The sequence below is a fragment of the Colobus angolensis genome, unplaced genomic scaffold (genome assembly GCF_000951035.1).
Source record: "Colobus angolensis palliatus isolate OR3802 unplaced genomic scaffold, Cang.pa_1.0 Scaffold188, whole genome shotgun sequence".
NCBI lineage: Eukaryota > Metazoa > Chordata > Mammalia > Primates > Cercopithecidae > Colobus > Colobus angolensis.
The window spans coordinates 2,026,665-2,047,388 of NW_012115021.1; the positions used below are offsets into that span (position 1 = coordinate 2,026,665).

General features: G+C 43.7%; 1 protein-coding gene across 9 annotated transcripts in view; it reads left to right on the forward strand.

Moving 5' to 3' along the window:
- ADGRG2 (adhesion G protein-coupled receptor G2) overlaps positions 1 to 20,724 on the forward strand; it is a 94,950-nt gene that overhangs the window by 7,535 nt on the left and 66,691 nt on the right. For all 9 annotated transcript variants that reach the window (XM_011940205.1, XM_011940203.1, XM_011940213.1 and 6 more), the window contains exon 2: positions 6,690 to 6,808. In XM_011940205.1, coding sequence (XP_011795595.1) covers positions 6,691 to 6,808 — 118 coding nt within the window. In that variant the 5' untranslated portion in view covers position 6,690. The remainder of the gene's footprint in view (positions 1 to 6,689; positions 6,809 to 20,724) is intronic.

A 20,724-nucleotide genomic window follows, 5' to 3' on the forward strand; every position in this document is an offset into this window, starting at 1 on the left:
GCCTCCCGGGTTCAAGCGATTCTCCTGCCTCAGCCTCCCGAGTAGCTGGGATTACAGGTGGATGCCACCATACCTGGCTAATTTATGTATTTTTAGTAGAGACGGGATTCCACCTCGTTGGCAGGCTGACCTTGAACTCCTGGCCTCAAGTGATCCACCCGCCTTGGCCTCCCAAAGTGCTGGGATTACAGGCATGAGCCACCACACCCCCAGCCTAACAGCTGCTCTTTTGAAGGTTATCTGTCTTGTTTTTCTGACAATTTTTCAGATGTTCCTGTTTTTGTTTTCTCTCATTTTCACTATGATGTATCTAGGTGGAGATCTCTTTTTATTTATTGTGATTGAGATTCTTTGGGCTTCTTAAATCTGAGGATTGGTGTTTTTCACCCATGACCAAGGAGGCACTTAGTCATTATCATTCCAAACACTGATTCTCTCCTCTTCGAATTTTGTTTAAATGTATATTAGACATTATATTTCTTTTCTCCATGTCTCTGAACTTTTCTTTCATATGTCATATTTGAAACTCAGGTTTACCTCATTAGGCCCATACCCACAGGTATAAGTGGGCTTCATTGCTTACATTACTTACCGGGTTCCTGCTTGAGTTTCACCTTTGGCCTGGCAATTCCTTTCTATCTTGCCAGCTCTTTGATATGTTTAAGAAAATGCACGGCTGGGCACAGTGGCTCACGCCTGTAATCCCAGCACTTTGGGAGGCTGAGCCGGGTGTATCAACTGAGGTCAGGAGTTCAAGTCTAGCCTGGCCAACATGGTGAAACCCCCATCTCTACTAAAAATAGAAAAAATTAGCCAGGTGTGGTGGCAGGCGCCTGTAATCCTAGCTACTCAGGAGGCTGAGACAGGAGAATCGCTTGAACCCAGGAGGTGGAGGTTGCAGTGAGCCAAGATCATGCCATTGCTCTCCAGCCTGGGAGACAGAGCGAGACTCCACCTCAAACAAACAAACAAAAAAAAAAGAAGAAGAAGAAGAAAGAAAATGTGCCAGGTATGGTGGCTTACTCCTGTAACCCCAGCACTTTGGGAGGCTGAGGCCCAGGAGTTTGAGACCGGGAGTTCAATACCAGCCTAGGCAACATGGTAAAACTTTGTCTCTACAAAAAATAAAAAAATTAGCCAGGTGTGGTGGTACATGCCTGTAGTCTCAGCTACTCAGGAGGCTGAGGCAGGAGGATCAATTGAGCCCACGGGGTCGAGGCTGTAGTGAGCCATGATCATGCCACTGCACTCCAGCCTAAGTGACAGAATGAGACCCGTCTCAAAAAATAAATAATAATAATAATAAAAGAAAATGCTTTTAGCATTTTATTCATGATTTTTAATTGTCTTCAGCCCAAGGTTTGATCTAACTAACCTAACCTATTTCCGGAACTCTGAAGACATTTTTTTTTCCCTGAGATATTTCCTGTATCAAAGTCATTGAGCAGTGTTCAAATAGAAATTTAATTATACTTTTCTTACCAGTTTCCTGATTCTTTCTCTGACTTCTTTGAAAATTGAACAGTCTAAATCAATTGCTTTTTCACTGTTTGTTCTTGCTTTATCCACACTGAGAACCCCTGTAGTCCTTCTTTTTTTACATTTCCCCTTGTGGTGGTCTTGTAAGCCAACATATATGACTCCGTATAAATGTCCCAAAAGCATAGAGTTTTCTAGAAGACTTAGGGAACAATTATCGTACCTCTTGTAACTCAGGTCAAAAATATTGATCATTGCCTCTATCATAGTAGCTACGGTATAATCAAAGTATGCCAGTTAACCAGAGATAACAGAGAATAACCCTCACCCAGACCTGCCCTATGGTGGTATCAAGCTATTTCTCCCTTTCTGATATTCTTTAATTATCCTACATCTAAAGACAGATTTATCATTTATTGTCATAACAGGTTGCACTGATGATACATATTTAAAAATATGATACTGATACTATTTAATGAAATTGAAGAGCTCTAGAATGAGTTTTTAGAGTGGAAGCACCATGGCATATAGTCATGTAGTTCATGCACTGTACAACTCTAGAGAGAGGTTGCCATTTACATCAGAGTTCACAACTTAAAAGGGGGCCCTGGATAAAGATGAATTGGGGATCATCTTTAATCTAGTGTCAAGGTCTATGTTTCACTGTTTAAATGCTACCAAATAGTTTTCTTTGTAATTGTTGCTATCTTCCTAGCCATCCTTAGCACCTTAAAAATTTGCTAAGAACCAGTGGTTATTCAAATCCTCTTTGTTGATGACCTGGATAGCATTGAGCTAACCCCGATTGCACCAGAAGATGAATAGATGTTTGTGTTAGGCTGTTCTTACATGCTATAAAGAAATCCCTGAGACTGGGTCATTTATAAGAAAAGGGGTTTAATTGGCTCCTGGTTCTGCACGCTGTACAAGAAGCATAGTGACATTTGCTTCTGGGGCTCACTTATCACCAAGGGGATGGCCCAAGCTATTCATGAAGGATCCTCCATGATCCAACACCTCCCACCAGCTCACACCTCCAACATTCAACATGAGATTTGGATGGGGACACGTATCCAAACTATATCAATGTTTCAGCTGAAACAGAGAAAAATGGCTTTGATGTGCAATGACTAAAGGTTTCAAACTTCACAGATTTCCCTTTGATTAGTGATCCTAGAGACTTTATGACCTAATAGGACATTCTCAGTTTATGCAGAAGGCAGTAGAAGCTACATTATTTCAAATATCATAAAACTTCTCCAAAAACACGTGTTCAGCCTTGAGAAAACGTATTCCAGATCTGACAACCGAAAGCAGTCTTTTGAGTGGTGCCAGTCTGCATTAAGTTCTTGATCTATATTTTTTTTCAAGATGATTGCTGGGATCATCTTTCATTCTGGCCTTTCCTACCTGCATTTGGAAGTTGAGTAGATCCTGTCGTCAGTGAAAAGGCATAGTTTATTTTGATCAGAGGTCTCAGTTATAGCACATAGTAGTCACTCACTGTGTATGTACACTGAGTCACTGAGTACACAAATTTACCTTTGATCATGTCTTGTACACCACTTAGGTCCTGCCCTAAGAGTTAGCAAAGCTCAAGAATGAGTTTGTAGACATTTTAAAATTGTATAATAACATTTTGAACTTGATGTCTTTCACCTGATGGACTCAAAACATTTTACTTATAAGGAGACAAAGTCTCAGGAGGCTGGCATTGTGTTCTGGTAGAAAGAGTAAGGGTTCTACCAAATAGCTGAATGACCTTGACCCATCCCCTAGACTTGCAGGGGTGTCCAATCTTTTGGCTTCTCTGGGCCACATTGGAAGAAGAATTGTTGTGGGCTACACATAAAATACACTATTGCTATTGATAGCTGATGAGCTAAAAAAAAAAAAAATTGCAAAAGAAATATCATAATGTTTTAAGAAAGTTTAAGAATTTGTGCTGGGCCACATTCAAAAGCATCCTGGGCCACATGTGACCCGTGGGCCGCGGGTTGGACAAGCTTGCCACGATGGGCCTCTTTCATCTGTAGAATGAGGGTTCGAGAATAGGTGATTTCTGAGTTCCTTTCCAGAAATAAACCACTCTGATACTGTCTCCCCAGGCTACACTTAAATACTTATGAATTAAATCTAAGTCAACTCCACGAGTTTCAGGTAGAGTCAAGCCTAAGGCATTTGTAGAGGAGAGCATTTTCTCTGGCACTGTAGTTCACTCAATAATGCCTCCGTTTTTTTTTAAAGCAGCGCTTTTGGAGGGGGGACAGAGTTCAAAAACTTAAAAAATAGGTGAATTTTTAAACTTTTTATTGAAACTTACGGCATACATATAAGTGTACAACTCAGTGAATTTTGTGAACTGAACACACCCATGTAGCTGGCACACATAATATTCCCGGTACCTCAGAAGCCTCCCTTGTGCCCACATCCAATATTGTTATAACTCCCTACCTTCCAAGGACAAGCCTTCTCCTGACTTCTCACCACATCGATTAGTTTTTTCTGCTTCGGTTTCTCATGAATGGAATTATGTACAATAAGTACTCTTTTCTCTCTGGTTTCCTTGGCAAACATATTTCTGAGCTGCACTGAGATTGTTTTGTATAGCTGTAGCAGACACTTAGGTCTTTCCTCCAGAGAGACATCGATACATCTTTGCACAACTGTGTTAACATCCTCATTTGAGTGACTCCTTTGGGAAGATCAATAACATGCCATTATGCCCAGAGAGAGGTTAAAAGAGGAGGGAGAAATTAGAGGCTTTTTATAATTGATCAACATATTATAGCATTAATACATAATACAATTTATTAATTTAAGATATGCAAGCTCTCTTTTGAAGGAGAAAGATTCACCTCCTGGTCTAAAACATCATCATGTCAGGTCAAGGAAAGAATCACTCTCCTAGTGCTGGTTATGAGTATTCAATTACAGAATTCTTAAAGATTGCCAGCTTTACCTTGAGACAGAAATTCCGGCTTACATATCCCCCTTCTTTCCATGCCCTCCACCCCTTAATTCCAGCACTGCCTGATCCTGCACATACTAGGTGCAAAATAGATATCTGTTGAATGAATGAATGAATGAATGACGAGTACAGCTAACATTTACAGTACATTCACAGTGCCAGCCACTGTGCAAAGATTTCTTGTTTACTCACTGCAACAGCACTATCAGGTGGGTGCTGTTATCTCAGTTTGCTAGATAGGGAAACATGACCATTGGAAATAACTTGTCCACAGTCACTCAGATATTATGTGGCCAGGCTGAGACCTTTGAACTCATGCTCTTTAGTCTTCACCACTGTGTATTCACACTCACTCTAGGACTTGCAGAGGCTGCAAGTGGTGGCTGGATTCATGAGTGCCCTTGGCTGAGAGCTCTGCTAGCTGAGGACACACAGCCTGGTTTGTCCAGCCACTTCCCTCTGGCTGTGTAGAGGAAGCCTGCCCAGTTGGCTCTTGCCACCCCCTTGCTTGTGCCTGTGCCCATGAGTGGTTCCTTTCTCAGCACCCCACGCCAGCCTCCGCTCCTAGTGCTGACCGCCCGTCATGGGGTAATGTTGGCCAACTCCCAGACATGAGAGGATCAGACAGTCTTAGCATTTGCAATTCTCTCTGTGTGCTGAACTCTCCCCTAGCCCCTGCCCTACCTCCAGCACGTGCATTTCATCAAATTCACCCCTATTCAGCCCTCACATCTCATCTGGTACATATTGGCCCTCAATAAATATTTGTTGAATGAAAAAATGAATGAATGGCAAAGGAGGCTTTTAAGTTCAATTCTAATATAAACTACTAAAATGCAAGCAATGATGATAAAATAATGTGCAACGAAAAGGAAACGCAATGTACTGATGAAACTGGATAGTTCCCTTGACTCCTTCGTGGGACTCATGAAGGATTGGCTCACTTAGCCCACAGCTCTCACCCCCTCGCGGGAGGGGGAGCACGCAGGTGAGTGGGCACAGAGGCCAGGTTGAGTGCTTCTGGACAACCAGCAGGAGCAGGACTCTGTGCGGGCCCACGGCAGCATCGACAGGTTGCCCACGACCTCCAGAGCCCCAGAGGGCATGTGTTACAGCACATTCTTTTAGCATTGCCATCTGTGGACAGTGTACGTGTTAAACAGCTCAGTGGAGGGTCACTGTGACAGCCTCTTGCACCCGCACCCAGGTGTTTGTCTGGCATCCAGGAGGAATGAAGTTGTAAGAACAAATTGGAGGGTGGCGAATGCTGAGGATTTTATTGCTGACGAAAGTGGCTGTCAGTGGGATGGGTAGCTGGAAAGGGAATGGAGTGGGAAACTTCCCCTGGAGTTTGGCCATCTGTGGCTGAACTCTTCTCCGAAGTCCCACTGTCAAGCTATCTCTCTGAAGTCAAGCTGCTCCTCTCCAACATCTGGCTACTTCTCTTCTCTCCTTCTCTGCCACTCTGCCAGTGGGGCCTGGAGTTTTTATGGATGCCGGATTAGGGGGCAGGGCAGGCCAGGGTGGTTTTGGAAAAGGCAACATTTGGGCAGGGAAACAGGAACGCATGTTCTCACTTTGGGCTACGGGTCCAGGCTTGAGAGTGTGGCCTTTGTCCAGGACCACCCTCTTCTACCCAATATTTCCCTGCCTCCTGTCCGTATCACTTATCCTTTTGCAGTATAAAACATACAAGAGGGAAACTCCGCCTCAAAAAAAAAAAAGCATGAATAGGAGCTGGGCACAGTGGCGCTGCCTGAGGCAGGAGGATTGCTTGAAGCCTCAGTATATACTATGATCACACCTGTGAACAGCCATTGCGCTCCAGCCTGGGCAACATAGCGAGACTCTATCTCTTTAAAAAAGTTTTTTTTTTAAGGAGAAATAACAGAGAGAATGATAGATTATTGAAAAGATTCTGTGTAGTGGTAATAATGATGTATTGTAACATTTTGCATTTTTAATTTCTTGTTATTTTGCATGTGTTGATGTTTTCCATAAATCCACATAGGCTACCTTGCTTCCAAGTATAACATCCTACTGGGCAACCCTCCCATCATTAACATGGGTTTTGCTTGTTGTCACCAGTGCCCAACTGGCGTTTCTGATTCTCTGGAACCATAGCAATTTGAAGTGCACAGGATCACAGGTTGCCTTGGTTGAGGAATGACCTTTGAGGTATTGCTGTGTTGTGATTATGGCAGCTGTGATGATCTGTTTTCTCCTTACTTTATTCCAGGATGGTTTTCTCTGGCAGGCAGTGTGGCCGTGTTGGCAGAACTGAAGAAGTTTTACTGACATTCAAGATATTCCTTGTCATCATTTGTCTTCATGTCGTTCTGGTAACATCCCTGGAAGGTAATGTGTCTGTTTTTCTTCATTTTTTTTTCTGTTCATCTGCTTGTATGTGTGTAATTTTTTTGTTATTTAGGATTTTTTTGCTATGGTAAAATAATAAATGTTTATCATTTTAACCGTTTTTAAGTATACAGTTCATTGGCATTAAGTACATTCACAATTTTGTGTAACTGTCACCGCTATCCATTTCTAAAACGTTTTCATCATCCCAAACAGAAACTCTATATCCATTAAACAATAACTCCCCATTTCCTTCCCCCGTACCCCTTTCCGGTAACCTCTGTTCCTTTTCTTTCTATGTATTTGCCTATTGCAAGTACCTTAGATAAGTGGAATCACACAATATTTGTCCTTTTGTGCCTGGCTTATTTCACTTAGGATGTTTTCAAAGCTCACCCACATTGCAGCTTGTATCAGAATTTCATTCTTTTTAACGGCTAATGTTTCACTGTATGCATTGACCCCATTTTGTCTATTCATTCATCCATTGGTGGGCATTTGGGTCGTTTCCCCCTTTCGGCTGTTGTGAATAATGCTGCTATGAACATGGGTGTACAAATCACTATTTGAGTCCCTGCTTTCATTTCTTTGGGGCATATACCTAGGAGGGAATTGCTGGATCATATAACCCTGTGTTTAACATCTTGAGAAACTGCTAAACTGTTTTCCACAGTGGCTGTATCATTTTACATTCCTACAAGCAAGGCACAAGAATTCTAGTGTCTCCCATTCTTGACGATGCTTGTATTTTCCTGTTGTTTTGGCAATGGGTGTGAAGTGGTATCTTATTGTGGTTTTGATTTACATTTCCTTAATGATTAGTGATATTGAGCATCTTTTCATGTGCTTATTGGCCACTTGTATGTCTTCTTTGGAGTAGTGTCTATTCAAATCCTTTGCTCAGTTTTGAATTGGGTTGTTTTTGTTCGTGTTGAGTTTTGGAGTTCTTTGTGTATTCTGGATATTAATCCCTTATTGGATATATAATTTGCAAATATTTTCTCCCATTCTGTGGAGTGTTTCTTCTACTCTCTTAATAGTATCATTTCATGCATAAATTCTTTTAATTGTAATGTGGTCTATTTATTTTTACTTTTGTTGTCTATGCTTTGGTGTTATATCAAAGAAATCATTGCCAAATCCAATATCATGAAGACTTTCCCCTATGTTTTCTTCCAAGAATTTTATAGTTTTAGCTCTTATGTTTAGGTCCTTTGATCAATTTAGAGTTCATTTTTGTATATGGTGTAAGATAAGGGTCCAACTTCACTCTCGTGCATGTGGATATCGTTTTCCAGCCGCGTTTCTTGAAAAGACTGCCCTTTTGCCATTGAATGGTCTTGGCACCTTTGTCAAAAATCACTTCGTTACTGGTGGAGGGTGTTAGGTTCTTGGCATCTTGAACAAATAATTGGACAAAACGCACAAACGAAGCAAGGAAGGAATGAAGAGATTTATTGAAAATGAAAGTACACTCCACAGTGTGGGAGTGGCCCGAGCACAGGGGTTCAAAGGCCCTATTACAGAATTTGTGGGAGTTTCCATTGGTTACTTGGTGTATGCCCTAGGTAAATGAAGAGGACGAAGTAAAGTTACAAAGTCATTTACTCAGCGTACACCCTATGGTGAGGATATTTCCTGTCATAGCTGAAGTGTGAATCGGCTTTATGTTCCCTGCCTCCAGACCCTATTTTCCTGCCTCAAATTGACCATATAGATGAGGGTTTATTTCTGGTGTTTACTTGTTCTTAAATGTATCTACTTGAAGGTACAACCATATGGAAATTTAAAGGCGGTAGAGAATCCGACAAATGAAGCAGCCTGGTATTTTCAGAAAGAGGGATCTTTAGAAGTTCATGGAACAAGACAAAAAGGTATCTAAGAAAGGTAGTTGAAAGACCAGCAATGCTGGGCCTGCAATTTCTGTGGGCACAACTGCCAAAGGCAAGTGTAAAGAACCCTCATTAGGAGGTTCACACCTGTAATCCCAGCACTTTGGGAGGCTGAGGAGGGAGGATCACTTGAACCCAGGAATCCAAGACAAGCCTGAGCAACATATAGTGAGACCCTGTCTCTACAAAAATGAAATAACATAAAAAATTAGCCGGGCGTGGTGGTGGGTGGCTGTATTCCCAGCTACTTAGGAGGCTGAGATGGGAGGATCACTTGAGCCCAGGAGGCAGAGGTTGCAGTAAACAGTGACCGTACCACTGCAGTCCAGCTTGGGTGGCAGAGTGCAACCCTGCCCCAAAAAAAAAAAAAAAAGATTCCTCATTAGGAATGAGACTAGGAAATGTTTGATACTTAAGACCTCAAGGACACACAAAGAAATACCCTTCTTATTCAGAAGTGGGTGGCAGGACCAAGGAATCTTTATTGCATAAGATAAAAATCTACTAGCAGCAAACAACAAAACATACAAACAAATAAAACACACATACAAATACACAGACTAAATGGAAAACTTCCCAACAGCTATAACACAATTGGCAATTCTTTAAAAAGTAGGTACGGGGGCATGTTGTCAAGAAGCCGCCATTCTTTAAGAAAAGAAATGATGGCCGGGTGCGGTGGCTCATGCCTGTAATCCCAGCACTTTGGGAGGCCGAAGCGGGTGGATCACCTGAGGTCAGGAGTTCGAGACTAGCCTCGCCAACATGGCAAAGCCCTGTCTCTACTAAAAATGCAAAAAATTAGCCGGGCATGGTGGTGCGTGCCTGTAATCCCAGCTATTTGGGAGGCTGAGGCAGGAGCATTGCTTGAACCCGGGAGCGGAGGTTGCAGTGAGCCGAGATCATGCCATTGCACTCCAGCCTGGGTGACGGAGTGAGACTCTGTCTCAAAAAAAATAAAGAAAGAAAAGAAAAGAAATGATAAGGACTAAATGTATTCTGAAGACTTACAACATACCAGGTTCCTACATGCTTAGTACACGTCCACTCCCTTAATCTTCTCAATCCAGTCTAGGAAGGGAGATCCTAGTTGTATTGCCATTTTCCAGACCAGGAAGCTGAGGCTCAGAGAGGTAAGTAACTTGCCCAAGGCTGTTAGCCCTTAAGAAGCGGCAGAGCTGGAATTTGAACCCAGTAGTCAGCCTCTAGATTTTGTGCTTGTAACCACAAAACCAAGTTACCAAACTTGAGCAGGCATCAGAATCCCCTGGAGGGCTTATGGAGGTACCGTTCACTGGGCCCCATCCCTAGAATTTGTGCTTCAGTGGGTCTGGAGTGGGACTGAGGAATTAACAGCTCTAACAAGCTCCCAGGTGATGCTGATGATATAGTCTAGGGACTACACTTTGAGAACCACTGCCTACACAACTGGTGGAAGACAGAAATGGGGAGAGAAATCCGTTCCTGATATATATATATATCCTAGCACTTTGGTAGGCCAAGGTGGGTGCATCGCTTGAGCCCAGCCTGGGCAACATGGGGAGACCCTGTCTCTACCAAAAAAAAAAAAAAATTAGCTGGGCAGTGGTGTGCCTGTGGTCCTAGCTACTCAGGAGGCAGAGGTGGGAGGATCGCTTGAGCCCAGGAGGTTAAGGCTACAGTGAGCTGAGATCATGCCACTGTACTATAGCCTGGGTGACAGAGCGAGACTCTCAAACAAAAAATAAAATAAAATCTAAACTATTCTCACACGCATCATCTCCTTAGGGCACTGAAACATTACTGTGGGCTTGGCAGGGCGAAACTCAAGAGTCCCCACTTTACTGATGAGTAAATGTCCCCAGGGAGGTTATTGGTTAGGAAGTGGCAGAGCCCAGACTAGATGCTAGATCTTCAGTCTCACGTTTCGGTGCTTTTTCCACCACAGGGGTAGATGAGGCAGGAAAATGGAACACAAGGGAAAAAACTCGTCCAAATGAAAGCTGTTTGTTAGAAATATGTCTTTTTGAAAAATTATGTTTTAAAATGCCAGCAACAGGGGCAGGTAAATAGGAAAGTACATGGCTCTGAAACAAACCTAAGTAGGGAAAAGCTGAGCGATCACTAAAGGCAGCTGACTGCATTTCTTGCTCCAGATCTCTGATGAATTGATTTCTTAAAGCAGTGATTCCCAAGGTGTGGCAGACAAGTAGCACTGGCATCACCTGTCTCTCAGAACGCCCAGTAAGAGTGTTTATTCATGTTATTTATTTATTTTGTTTTTGGTTTTTTTTTTTTTGGAGACAGGATCTTGTTGTCGCCCAGACTTGAGTGCGTGATCTCAGCTCACTGCAGTCTCAACCTCCCGGGCTCAAGTGATCCTTCCACCTCAGTCTCCGGAGAAGCTGGGACTACAGGCAACACCACCACGCCCAACTAATTTTTTAAATTTTTTGTAGAGATGGGGTATCACTATATTGCCCAGAGTGGTCTCAAATTCCTGGGCTCAAGCGATGCTCCCACCTTGCTTCCCAAAGTTCTGGGATTACAGACGTGAGCCACCATGCCCTGCTCATGTTACTGAACAATCACCTTGATAGCACTCACCACGTGCCGGCCACTGTTCTAAGCCCTTACAAATGGCTAACTCATTTAAAGCCCACTCTATAACCCCTTGAAAAAGGCACTATTGTGAGCTCATTTTACCGGTGAGGAAATTGAGGCACAGAGGAGGTAAGCAACTTGCCTTAGGTCAAATAATTAAGAGGTTGCAGAGTTACAATTCAAATTCAGGTCATCTGGCTCCAAAGCCTGTACGTTGGACCTCTCTACTATGGTGCCTTTTCACATTCTTAACCTCTCTGCTATGCTAGGCTCAGTTGCTTGGTAGTTGTGAATCTGTAGATTAAAAGTAAAGATGGAATCCATAATTGTGAGAATCACTGTTGTTCTGGATCACCCAGGTAGCTCATAGGCACCACCTCCCCCAATAGCTTTGCACTGGGGCAGGGGTTCTTTTAGTTCAGGATGGCTTGGGCCTGGTTTTTGAAGGCCAAGGGGACTGACCTGCCACTTCTCCATTGGGTTATCAATTGTGCAATAATGATTGCCTGCTGTGTGCTCAGCAGTACTGGCTGCTGAGAACATCGTCTCTGACTCCAGGGAGTTTACACTGCAGTTGGAGGGCCATGACTATGACGCATGAGAACAATACAAACTATAACTAAGTCTTAAAGTGTGAGTCAGCGCTATAGGGTGCTCCCATATGGCCTGTGGCCAGATCTGTGGATTCGTTTGATGCTAAGCCACCTATAGCAGATGCTGTTGGTGCCCTGCCCGTATCCCCTTGGCCCACCCAGAGGTCACCTGCAGACAGTTCCTGTGGATGCTGACGGCTTTCATGTCTCCCTGAGAATCATCTATGCCCATGGGAGTGTGCTTGGCCCATGCGCAGGACAAACCAGAAGTGCCGGGGAGATAACACCCCCAGTGAGTAATGGGAGTTGGAATTTAAATATGCCAGCTTCCTTGTCCCTTGGTGGGACCACACTCAGGTGTGTTCTGTGTCATCTCCCAGAGTTCCCCAGTTGCATTGTACCCCATAATACTCATCTGCTCATGAATGTGCCCATTTCCACATTTACCCCCTTGTCTGTCTCACTCGCATATTCCCCCATTCCCCCACTCTGCTTCTGGAGACCCTCCCCATTGGGAAACTCCCCTTCCAAAGTTGAGGCCAAATCTTACTACCTCTAGAAAGCCTGCCCTGACCTCAGAAGAATTAAACCCCTCTCCCCAGTTTTTGCTTCTCTTTATCCATCCATACCTGGGGATACCACTTTGTGTGACACTCATTACGGGCTTCCTTTTTACCGTGAGTCCCTGCAGTGTGCAGTCAGTGCCGAACAAAGGGTTGACCAGGTGGGTGGCGAACTCACGGGAAGGAAGCTGATGGGCACTGAGAGCCTGCTCAGGGCCACTCTTCCGAGGGCTTTACGCACATTATCTCATTTAATCCTTACAAAACCTCTTTCCGGTGGGTAGTTTTCATCTTGTTTTACAGATGAAGAAACTGTCAAACAAATGAAGGCGTTTGCCTAGAGGTCATATAGCTAGGAAGATTCCCCATCAGATTCTGTAGCCTGTACTACTCACATGATACCAGGTTGCCCAGGGCACCCTCAGGAAGTGTCTGAGGACTGAATGAGCATGTCACTGAGGTGCAGGGCTCGGGGAGTGGAGAGGGAGCCTGGGGTGAGCTGTTAGAGAACGGCAGCTTTCCCCGCCCGGGGCTCTGGGAGATCTGGACCGTAAACACAGTAGCTTCACCCTGGAAGCCTGAGAGGTGACTCAGTAGCTCTTGACAGCAGGGAGAGGTGGGATGACACTCTCTTGTTAGGCCACTAGCCAACAGAGAGAGCCCGTGGACCTTAACACTTTCAGTTGTGTGATTGGGTGACATTTGAGGGGCTCATTCTTGGTCTACCAGAAACCGGAATGAGTTTTGGCAGGTAACTATACTCACCTTCAGCCTCTAGCTCTCCTGGGCGGCACCAATGCCTTTTTTTTTTTTGTCTTTGAAGGAGGTCTTCTTTTAGGTACAGCTATTCTATTTTCCAGAGGGGCAGATGACATAATAGTGGAAGATGGTTATAATTTCATTCTTGCAGAGTTGTCTTCCTCATTTGGAAACAATTACACATTTGAGCCAGTTTAGTGATCTCATGAGCTACAATCCCCAACTTTCTTTCTGAGCTGGGTCTAGATCTTTCTGTGCTATAGGCATTTCCAGTGATGAGTCCCTCTATAATTCCCCTCTCTGAGGCCTGGCTGTCTGATTTCCTCCTATCCTCTTGTGCTATGTCCTTCTGAGTCCTTGGTCTTCCTTGCGAGGAGGTCAGTAGAGCTGCAGGAGGTGGGCTGCATGCTCCTGAGAGGCAGGAGACCTGTCCTGTTTCATTTTGTCCTCTAATACCAGACCCTGTCCTGGTCTCATTCTCTCTCAATCCCCTGTCTGTACAAGTGAGGTTATAAATGCTTACCATGGCACTGATCTGATGCTCAGCCAATCTCACAACCCCCTCTGACCCCTGCCAAATCTTACTCCCCGCACCCAGGCATGAGGCCATGTCTGTTGGACCCTGACTCTTTCCCTAGCAGGTGGAAGTGGTGATGGGGAGTGATGGAGAGTCTATCATAGACAGGTGGCAAGGGAAACTGAAAGCAGAGGGCATTGTGTCCCACTCTCCACTTAGAACTCGACTTAGACTCCTCACACAGGGCAGTTGCAGAGATGAAATGGCAAAACTGTTTCCCCTTGGAGATGATGTCCCCTCCAAGTCTCTCTCAGCTCTCCTGTGGCAGAGTAGGGACTCTAAAATACCTTCATGTTCCTAGTGGGTAGCTGTGATGAGATCCAGGGATGGGGATAGAGCTGCAAAGACTATGGTGTGGACAGCCTAGGCCAGGGGTCAGATGGAAGATGAGACAGACACTCAGTGGTGAGAACCCAAGGGAGCTGTATCAGCAGGAGAAGGACCCCCAGGCCTGGATGGGATTCTGAAGACTAGACCATGGGCCCACTGGACACAGCCTTCAGCAGTGGACACCAGTTGGATACCCAGGAGTCCTACAGGATGAGGCAGCTCTCTGGAGAGGCCATTGAGAACTCAGGGCTCAGCACTGGGTGAGCTCACAGACCCAGGCCCCTTCTCCCTACTGCCAGAAAGGCACTAGCACACCATTCTCAGCCCAGGCGCCATCTTGACTACCAGAAGGAAGAGGAGGGCGGACAAAGATTGTGCATTTATTCACAAGTCATTGGGTTAACTAGAGACCATTTTAGAGCAAACGAGACAAAGCTACCTTTGTCTCTTTAAATGTCTACCTTTAAATCGTCAGACTTAAGGATCTCTTTCCTATATTTCTGGAGTGGAGCTCTGAAACAAAAGGGAGCCACCCTAGATATCAAAGGCAGCTCAGGAATTTTTGGTGTGTTTTTGGTGCTATTGTTTCTACATCTAAATTATATCTATAAATTTTACACTTGCTCTAAAATGAATATATATCGAACACAGAATGATGTGTCAGGGCCCTCCACTAGGAATTGTGGGAGATCATCATCATATCCTGAACTCTGATCTTCCTCCAGATTTTATCTTTTCAGCTATGTAGAGACATCATTCAGGTCCTTGAGGGTAATGGTGACATCTTTTCTCTCTGTGTAGCCTCCATATTGTCTAGCACATAGTAAGTACTCAGTAAACTGTGGTTGTCTAATTGGTTTCGATTTGTGATCCTAGTTTAAAGCCTAGAGATATTCCAAAAAGTGGCCCCCCCCCCCTCAGCTTACATCAGCAATACTAGGCTCATCCAAACCCAGTGAGTTCTGATATAGCGTAAACTACTCCAAACTTCTGCATAGACTTCAGTGAGGTGGCTATACCTTGGCTAGGATTACCCTTAAAGAATGTGTTTCCCCTCCTCCATATAAGGAAGAGGCTCAACTGATTCCCCATTAAGATTCCTTCACAGTCTGACATTCTGTGAGTTCAATCAGCCAGTAGGAACCATCTCCAGATTCTTCATTCGTTGTCGTGGAATACCAGGGATCCTCAAACATGATGTCATTCTGAAAATCCTTGGGTGATATCTGAGCTGCTGATTATTTATGCCAGGTTCTCACATTTGGCTGCACATTGGAATCACCTGGGGGAATTTAAGAACACCTGCCTCGGCCGGGTGTGGTGGCTCACGCCTGTAAACCCAGCACTTTGGGAGGCTGATGCGGGTGGATCATTTGAGGTCAGGAGTTTGAGACCAGCCTGACCAATATGGTAAAACCCCATCTCTACTAAAAATATAAAAATTTACTGGGCGTGGTGGTGGGCACCTGTAATCCTAGCTATTCAGGAACCTGAGGCAGGAGAATTGCTTGAACCTGGGAGCAGAGGTTGCAGTGAGCTGAGATTGTGCCACTGCACTCCAGCCTGGGCGACAGAGCAAGACTCCATCTCAAAAAAAAAAAAGAAAAAAGAAAAGAATACCTGCTTCCTACCCCCAGAGATTCTGACATTATTGGTGTGGGGGTACAGCCTGGATATTGGGGTTCTTCAAAGTACCCCAAGCGATTCTAGCAAAACCGAGAACCACTCACCTCTGCAATCCCATTTTAAGGCTGTTCTCCTGTTCAAAGTTCCTAATGTGAAATTGGAAACAATTTACAAGTCATATTTTTTCGAACTACTTTTATTACGTGAGGCAATTTCAACGGCTTTTAAAGTTATAACGAAGTCAGTAATCTCTTGATATCAAAATGGATAAAAGCTCCAGACGTGGCTCTTGCTGACTGGCAAATCCCCAAGTTGTTATTGCTGTCCTTGCCTTGCTCTTCATTGAAGAATCCCAGTGTCTCTTCATAGTATCTTACTTACTTACTTACTTACTTACTTACTTACTTATTTTTCTGAAACAGAGTCTCGCTCTGTTGCCCAGGTTGGAGTGCAGTGGCATGATCTCGGCTCACTGCAACCTCCGCCTCCTGGCTTCAAGCAATTCTCCCACCTCAGCCTCCCAAGTAGCTGGGATTACAGGCTTGTGCCACCATGCCTGGCTAATTTTTAATTTTTAGTAGAGACGGGGTTTTGCCATGTTGGCCAGACTGGTCTCGAACTCTTGACCTCACGTGGTCCACCTACCTCAGCCTCCCAAAGTGCTGGGATTACAGGCATGAGCCACCATGCCTGGCCTTCTTCATAGTGTCTTTAGTACCAGTACCATGTATATTAAAACAGATTCTTTAGTACTACTACATAGTATTGGCACTAAATACAGATTCCTTAGTACTACTACATAGTACTGGTACTAAAGACAGATTCCTTAGTACTACTTCATACATAGTACTAGTACTAAAGATGAACAACAGCAGCAGCAAGACAACTGGACATTCCTGTAGGTCTTTGCGGTTGACAAAGTACCTTGGCATACATCATCTCACTGTGTCCCCTTGAGGTTAGCAGAAAAGTTTGTGTTATCCTCACTTTGCTGAAGAGAAAACTGAAGCTCAAAGCAATGGAGTGACTTTCTAGGTTATCCAGAAAGAAACAGTACCAAGATCCAGAAAGTGCTTATTTTTGGCTTGGACAGTTTGGGTAATTTCCAAATTCACACAGCTGGAAAGTAGAGGTGGTGAGATTCTAGAACTCGTGTTCTTAACCACTTCCCCAATATTTAGTCCTGAAGCATTAAAAATGGTTTTCTTGTTGTTGCTGTTGTTGTTTTAGAGCCTGGGTCTCACTGTGTTGCCCAGGCTGGAATGCAGTGCCTATTCACAGGCACAACAATCATGGCTCACTGCAACCTCGAACTCCTGGGCTCAAGCCATCCTCCCATCTTGACCTCCCGAGTAGCTGGGATTACAGATGCACACCACTGTGCCTGACTTGAAAATGGTTTTTACACAACTTTGCATGATTTGTTCATCCTGGGATGAATTTATATCCCTAAAGCACTGTATAAAGATAAAAGTGATCGACCTGGGTGTGGTGGCTCACGCCTGTAATCCCAGCACTTTGGGAGGCCGAGGTGGGCAGATCACGAGGTCAGGAGATCGAGACCATCCTGGCTAACATGGTGAAACCCCGTCTCTCCTAAAAATACAAAAAAATTAGCTGGGCATGGCGGTGGGCGCCTGTAGTTCCAGCTACTCGGGAGGCTGAGGCAGGAGAATGGCATGAACCCGGGAGGCAGAGCTTGTAGTGAGCCGGGATGGCACCACTGCACTCCAGCCTGGGTGACAAAGTGAGACTCCATCTCAGAAAAAAAAAAAAAAAGATAAAGAGTGATCTAAGGCATAAAGCAACAGTTCTGCTGATTTAACCTATTAGGGATTAAGTTGATATTCCAAGAGAACACGCTGTTGAAATGCACCTTAAACGCACCTTAATAGTGGGTACATCCTTAGTTCAAGAAATAACAAGAAACACATTGATCTTGCCAAGAGGCCTCACATTTATAAGATCACGGGGCTATACAAAAAAAAAATCAAGGTAAGTTAGAGATACTTTTGCAATGATGTTTGTGGCAGTTGTATTAGTCTTTAACATCTGTGTTAGGCGTGACCTATACCCTTTTGTTACTTTTCTTTTAGAAATGAACAGAGCGTAAGGTAAAAGTTACTCTGTAGTATTTAGTACAGCATAGAGTTTTTTAATTTAAAGAAGAGATAAAGATATAAAATGCCAGTAATTTTGCTGTAGTGTATAAATTAGAATTGCTTATAATTATCTGATTAATTGGATGAACAGGAATTGAACGCATAGCTCTGTTGTCTTTCAATTATGTACACATATTTGCCTTGCTCCTAACTTGAAATATGATTTAATATTACACAGATTTGGATTCACAGTGAAGTCTAACAAATGCTGGGTTTTGGTGTACACAGGCAGAAGGAGATGGGTTTGAATTAGTGAGAAGTTTTCAGTTACAGGATATTTTCAAAGTAGAGTTTTAAAACTTTGAAGTGAGCTGCATAATATGAGTAGAATATAAGCTGTCTTTGAGGCCAGGGACTTTGCTTTATTCCCTGCTATAACCCCCGTGCCTGGCACACAGTAGGCCTTCAAAAATGGGATTAAAAGAATAAACTCTGGCAAATGACTTCACATTTCTGAGCTTGTGTTTCCTCACTTGTAGACTGAAGGGGTTGGACTATTTTGGTATCTGGTATTTTCCCCACCCATGACCTATTTTGTAATTCTTTTCTTCCAGTAAACTCCAAGCCCTAAAAGATGCTTTTACACAATTTACTTAAGTAAGATTGTTCTCATTTTTGGTGTCGAGTAAAAACATATATGACAGTATCCAGTGTTTGCGATCAGCAGTGGAAAACCAGTATTAATATAATCCCAAACGGTGCAAACCTTATACTCTATTTTTATTTTATTTTTATTTTTTAGAGACAGGGTCTCGCTCTGTCGCCCAGGCTGGAATGCAGTGGTGCAATCGTAGCTCACTGCAGTCTCTAACAGCTGGGCTCAAGTGCACCTCCCACCTCAGCCTCCCAAGTAGCTTGGACTATAGGCATGTACCACCACACCCAGCTCATTTTAACATTTTTAGTAGCGATGAAGTCTCTTCATGTTGCCCAGGCTGGTCTCAAACTCCTGGGCTCAAGTGATCCACCTGCCTCAGCCTCCCAAAGCGCCGGGATTACAGGCATGAGTCATCGCACCCAGCCTCAGCCTCACACTCTAAATTTTTGTGTGCAGCCTATTGTGGATAAATAAGCAATTTTTGAAATGATGAAAGTACGATCTAAATGACTACCTTTGCAAAATGAACAGTATTGCACAGGTCATCTTCAAGTCTCCTTTACCTCTGAAGTGGATTTCTATGAACTTCAGTTTCCTGATGTGTAATACGAAGGGTTGGAACCCCATGGTCTTTCTAGGAGGTGCCTTCCTATGATGATCCTAAACTATGGCAACTTGAATTAGATGAACACAGTGTTCTAACAGACATTCTCGCTAACCTAGTGTTAGTGAATAGATAAGAATGTTTTGTAGTCCGAATGGATATCTCATGCATGCAAATCCTGGAAGAAACCATCTTCATGATTTTTTAAAATGCCCTCTACAAATTACTGATAGCACATTGCTTGCATTAAGTGAAAAAAGTAGTTTATTATATAATGGTAAACTTTATCCAAGGACACAGAATCATATAGTCTGAATTAATAATAATTACACCTTATTGTGGAAACTATGATAAAATGCTTGATAAATGTAATATAATTTCATTCAAAGTAATCACTCCCATTTTACAGATAAGGAAATACAAGCAGAGAAATGTTAGAAACTTACTCAAGGCAGAGCCAGGATCTGAACCCAAGTCAGTCTCCCTGGAGAGCCCAGTCCCTTAATCACATTTAAGGCTTGACTCAGCAGGCATGTTCATTTATTCATTAGAAATAAATGAACACAGGCATTTTATTCATATGTAGAAGATTACCAAGTCAGAGTTACAGATTATTAAAAGTGGGGGATCTCAGATCAGACTTTCAAAGCTCATGACAAGCCAAAGAAAATATGAGGAGAAGACATTATTAGAACAGGAGCTACCAATGTATAAAGGCTGGCTAAGGATTTTCTGAAGGTTAAGGGTTAACATGGCTTCAAAACAGAGGCAACTTAAACATACAATTTTTCCAACTAAGTAGAATTTCTATGCAGCAGCACTATGTCTAATTCCAACCTTCTTAATGGTTTTTTACTAGCACGTAATTGTTTACAGAACTAGTTCCTTACATGGGAGTCCCATTCTCAAGGGTCCCGGAAGAACCACGATATGAACATTCACTAGGAGCAAAGCTGATAGGGTGAGTCACAAAGAAGGGGTTGTTTATATTCAGCCTCAAAGTGGCAAGGACTTCTCCTCCTCGGGTTCATACTGACTGCCTGACTTTTGACTTTGTCAATATCATGACAAGGAACAAGAGAGAAAATGGTGGCTGGGGAGAGTGATTTTAGCATTAATCTTGTCCTACCCTTAGTTTAATTACTTTACAGCGCGCAAATTAAATCTGACGTGGCAGACACTGGCTGGCACCAAAGCTTTTACTTTTTCTTCCTCAGCACACAGCTAGGCTACATTTCCCAACCTCTTGTGTAGTTAGAAGTGGCGGTGTAACTGAGTGCTGGCCAATGGACGTGGGTATAAGTGATGTGTGCCACCTCCAGGCCTGGCCATTAAAAATCTTCCACCTCGCCAGGCACTGTGGCTCACACCTGTAATCTCAGCACTTTGGGAGGCCAAGGAGAGTGGATCACCTGAGGTCAGGGGTTCGAGACCAACATGGCCTGGCCAACATGGTGAAACCCTGTCTCTACTAAAAATACAAAAATTAGCCAGGTGTGGTGGTACAACCCCGTAATCCTGGCTACTCAGGAGACTGAGGCAGGAGAATCGCTTGAACCTGGGAGGTGGAGGTTGCAGTGAACCGAGATCGTGCCACTGCACTCCAGCCTGGGCGACAGAGCAAGACTC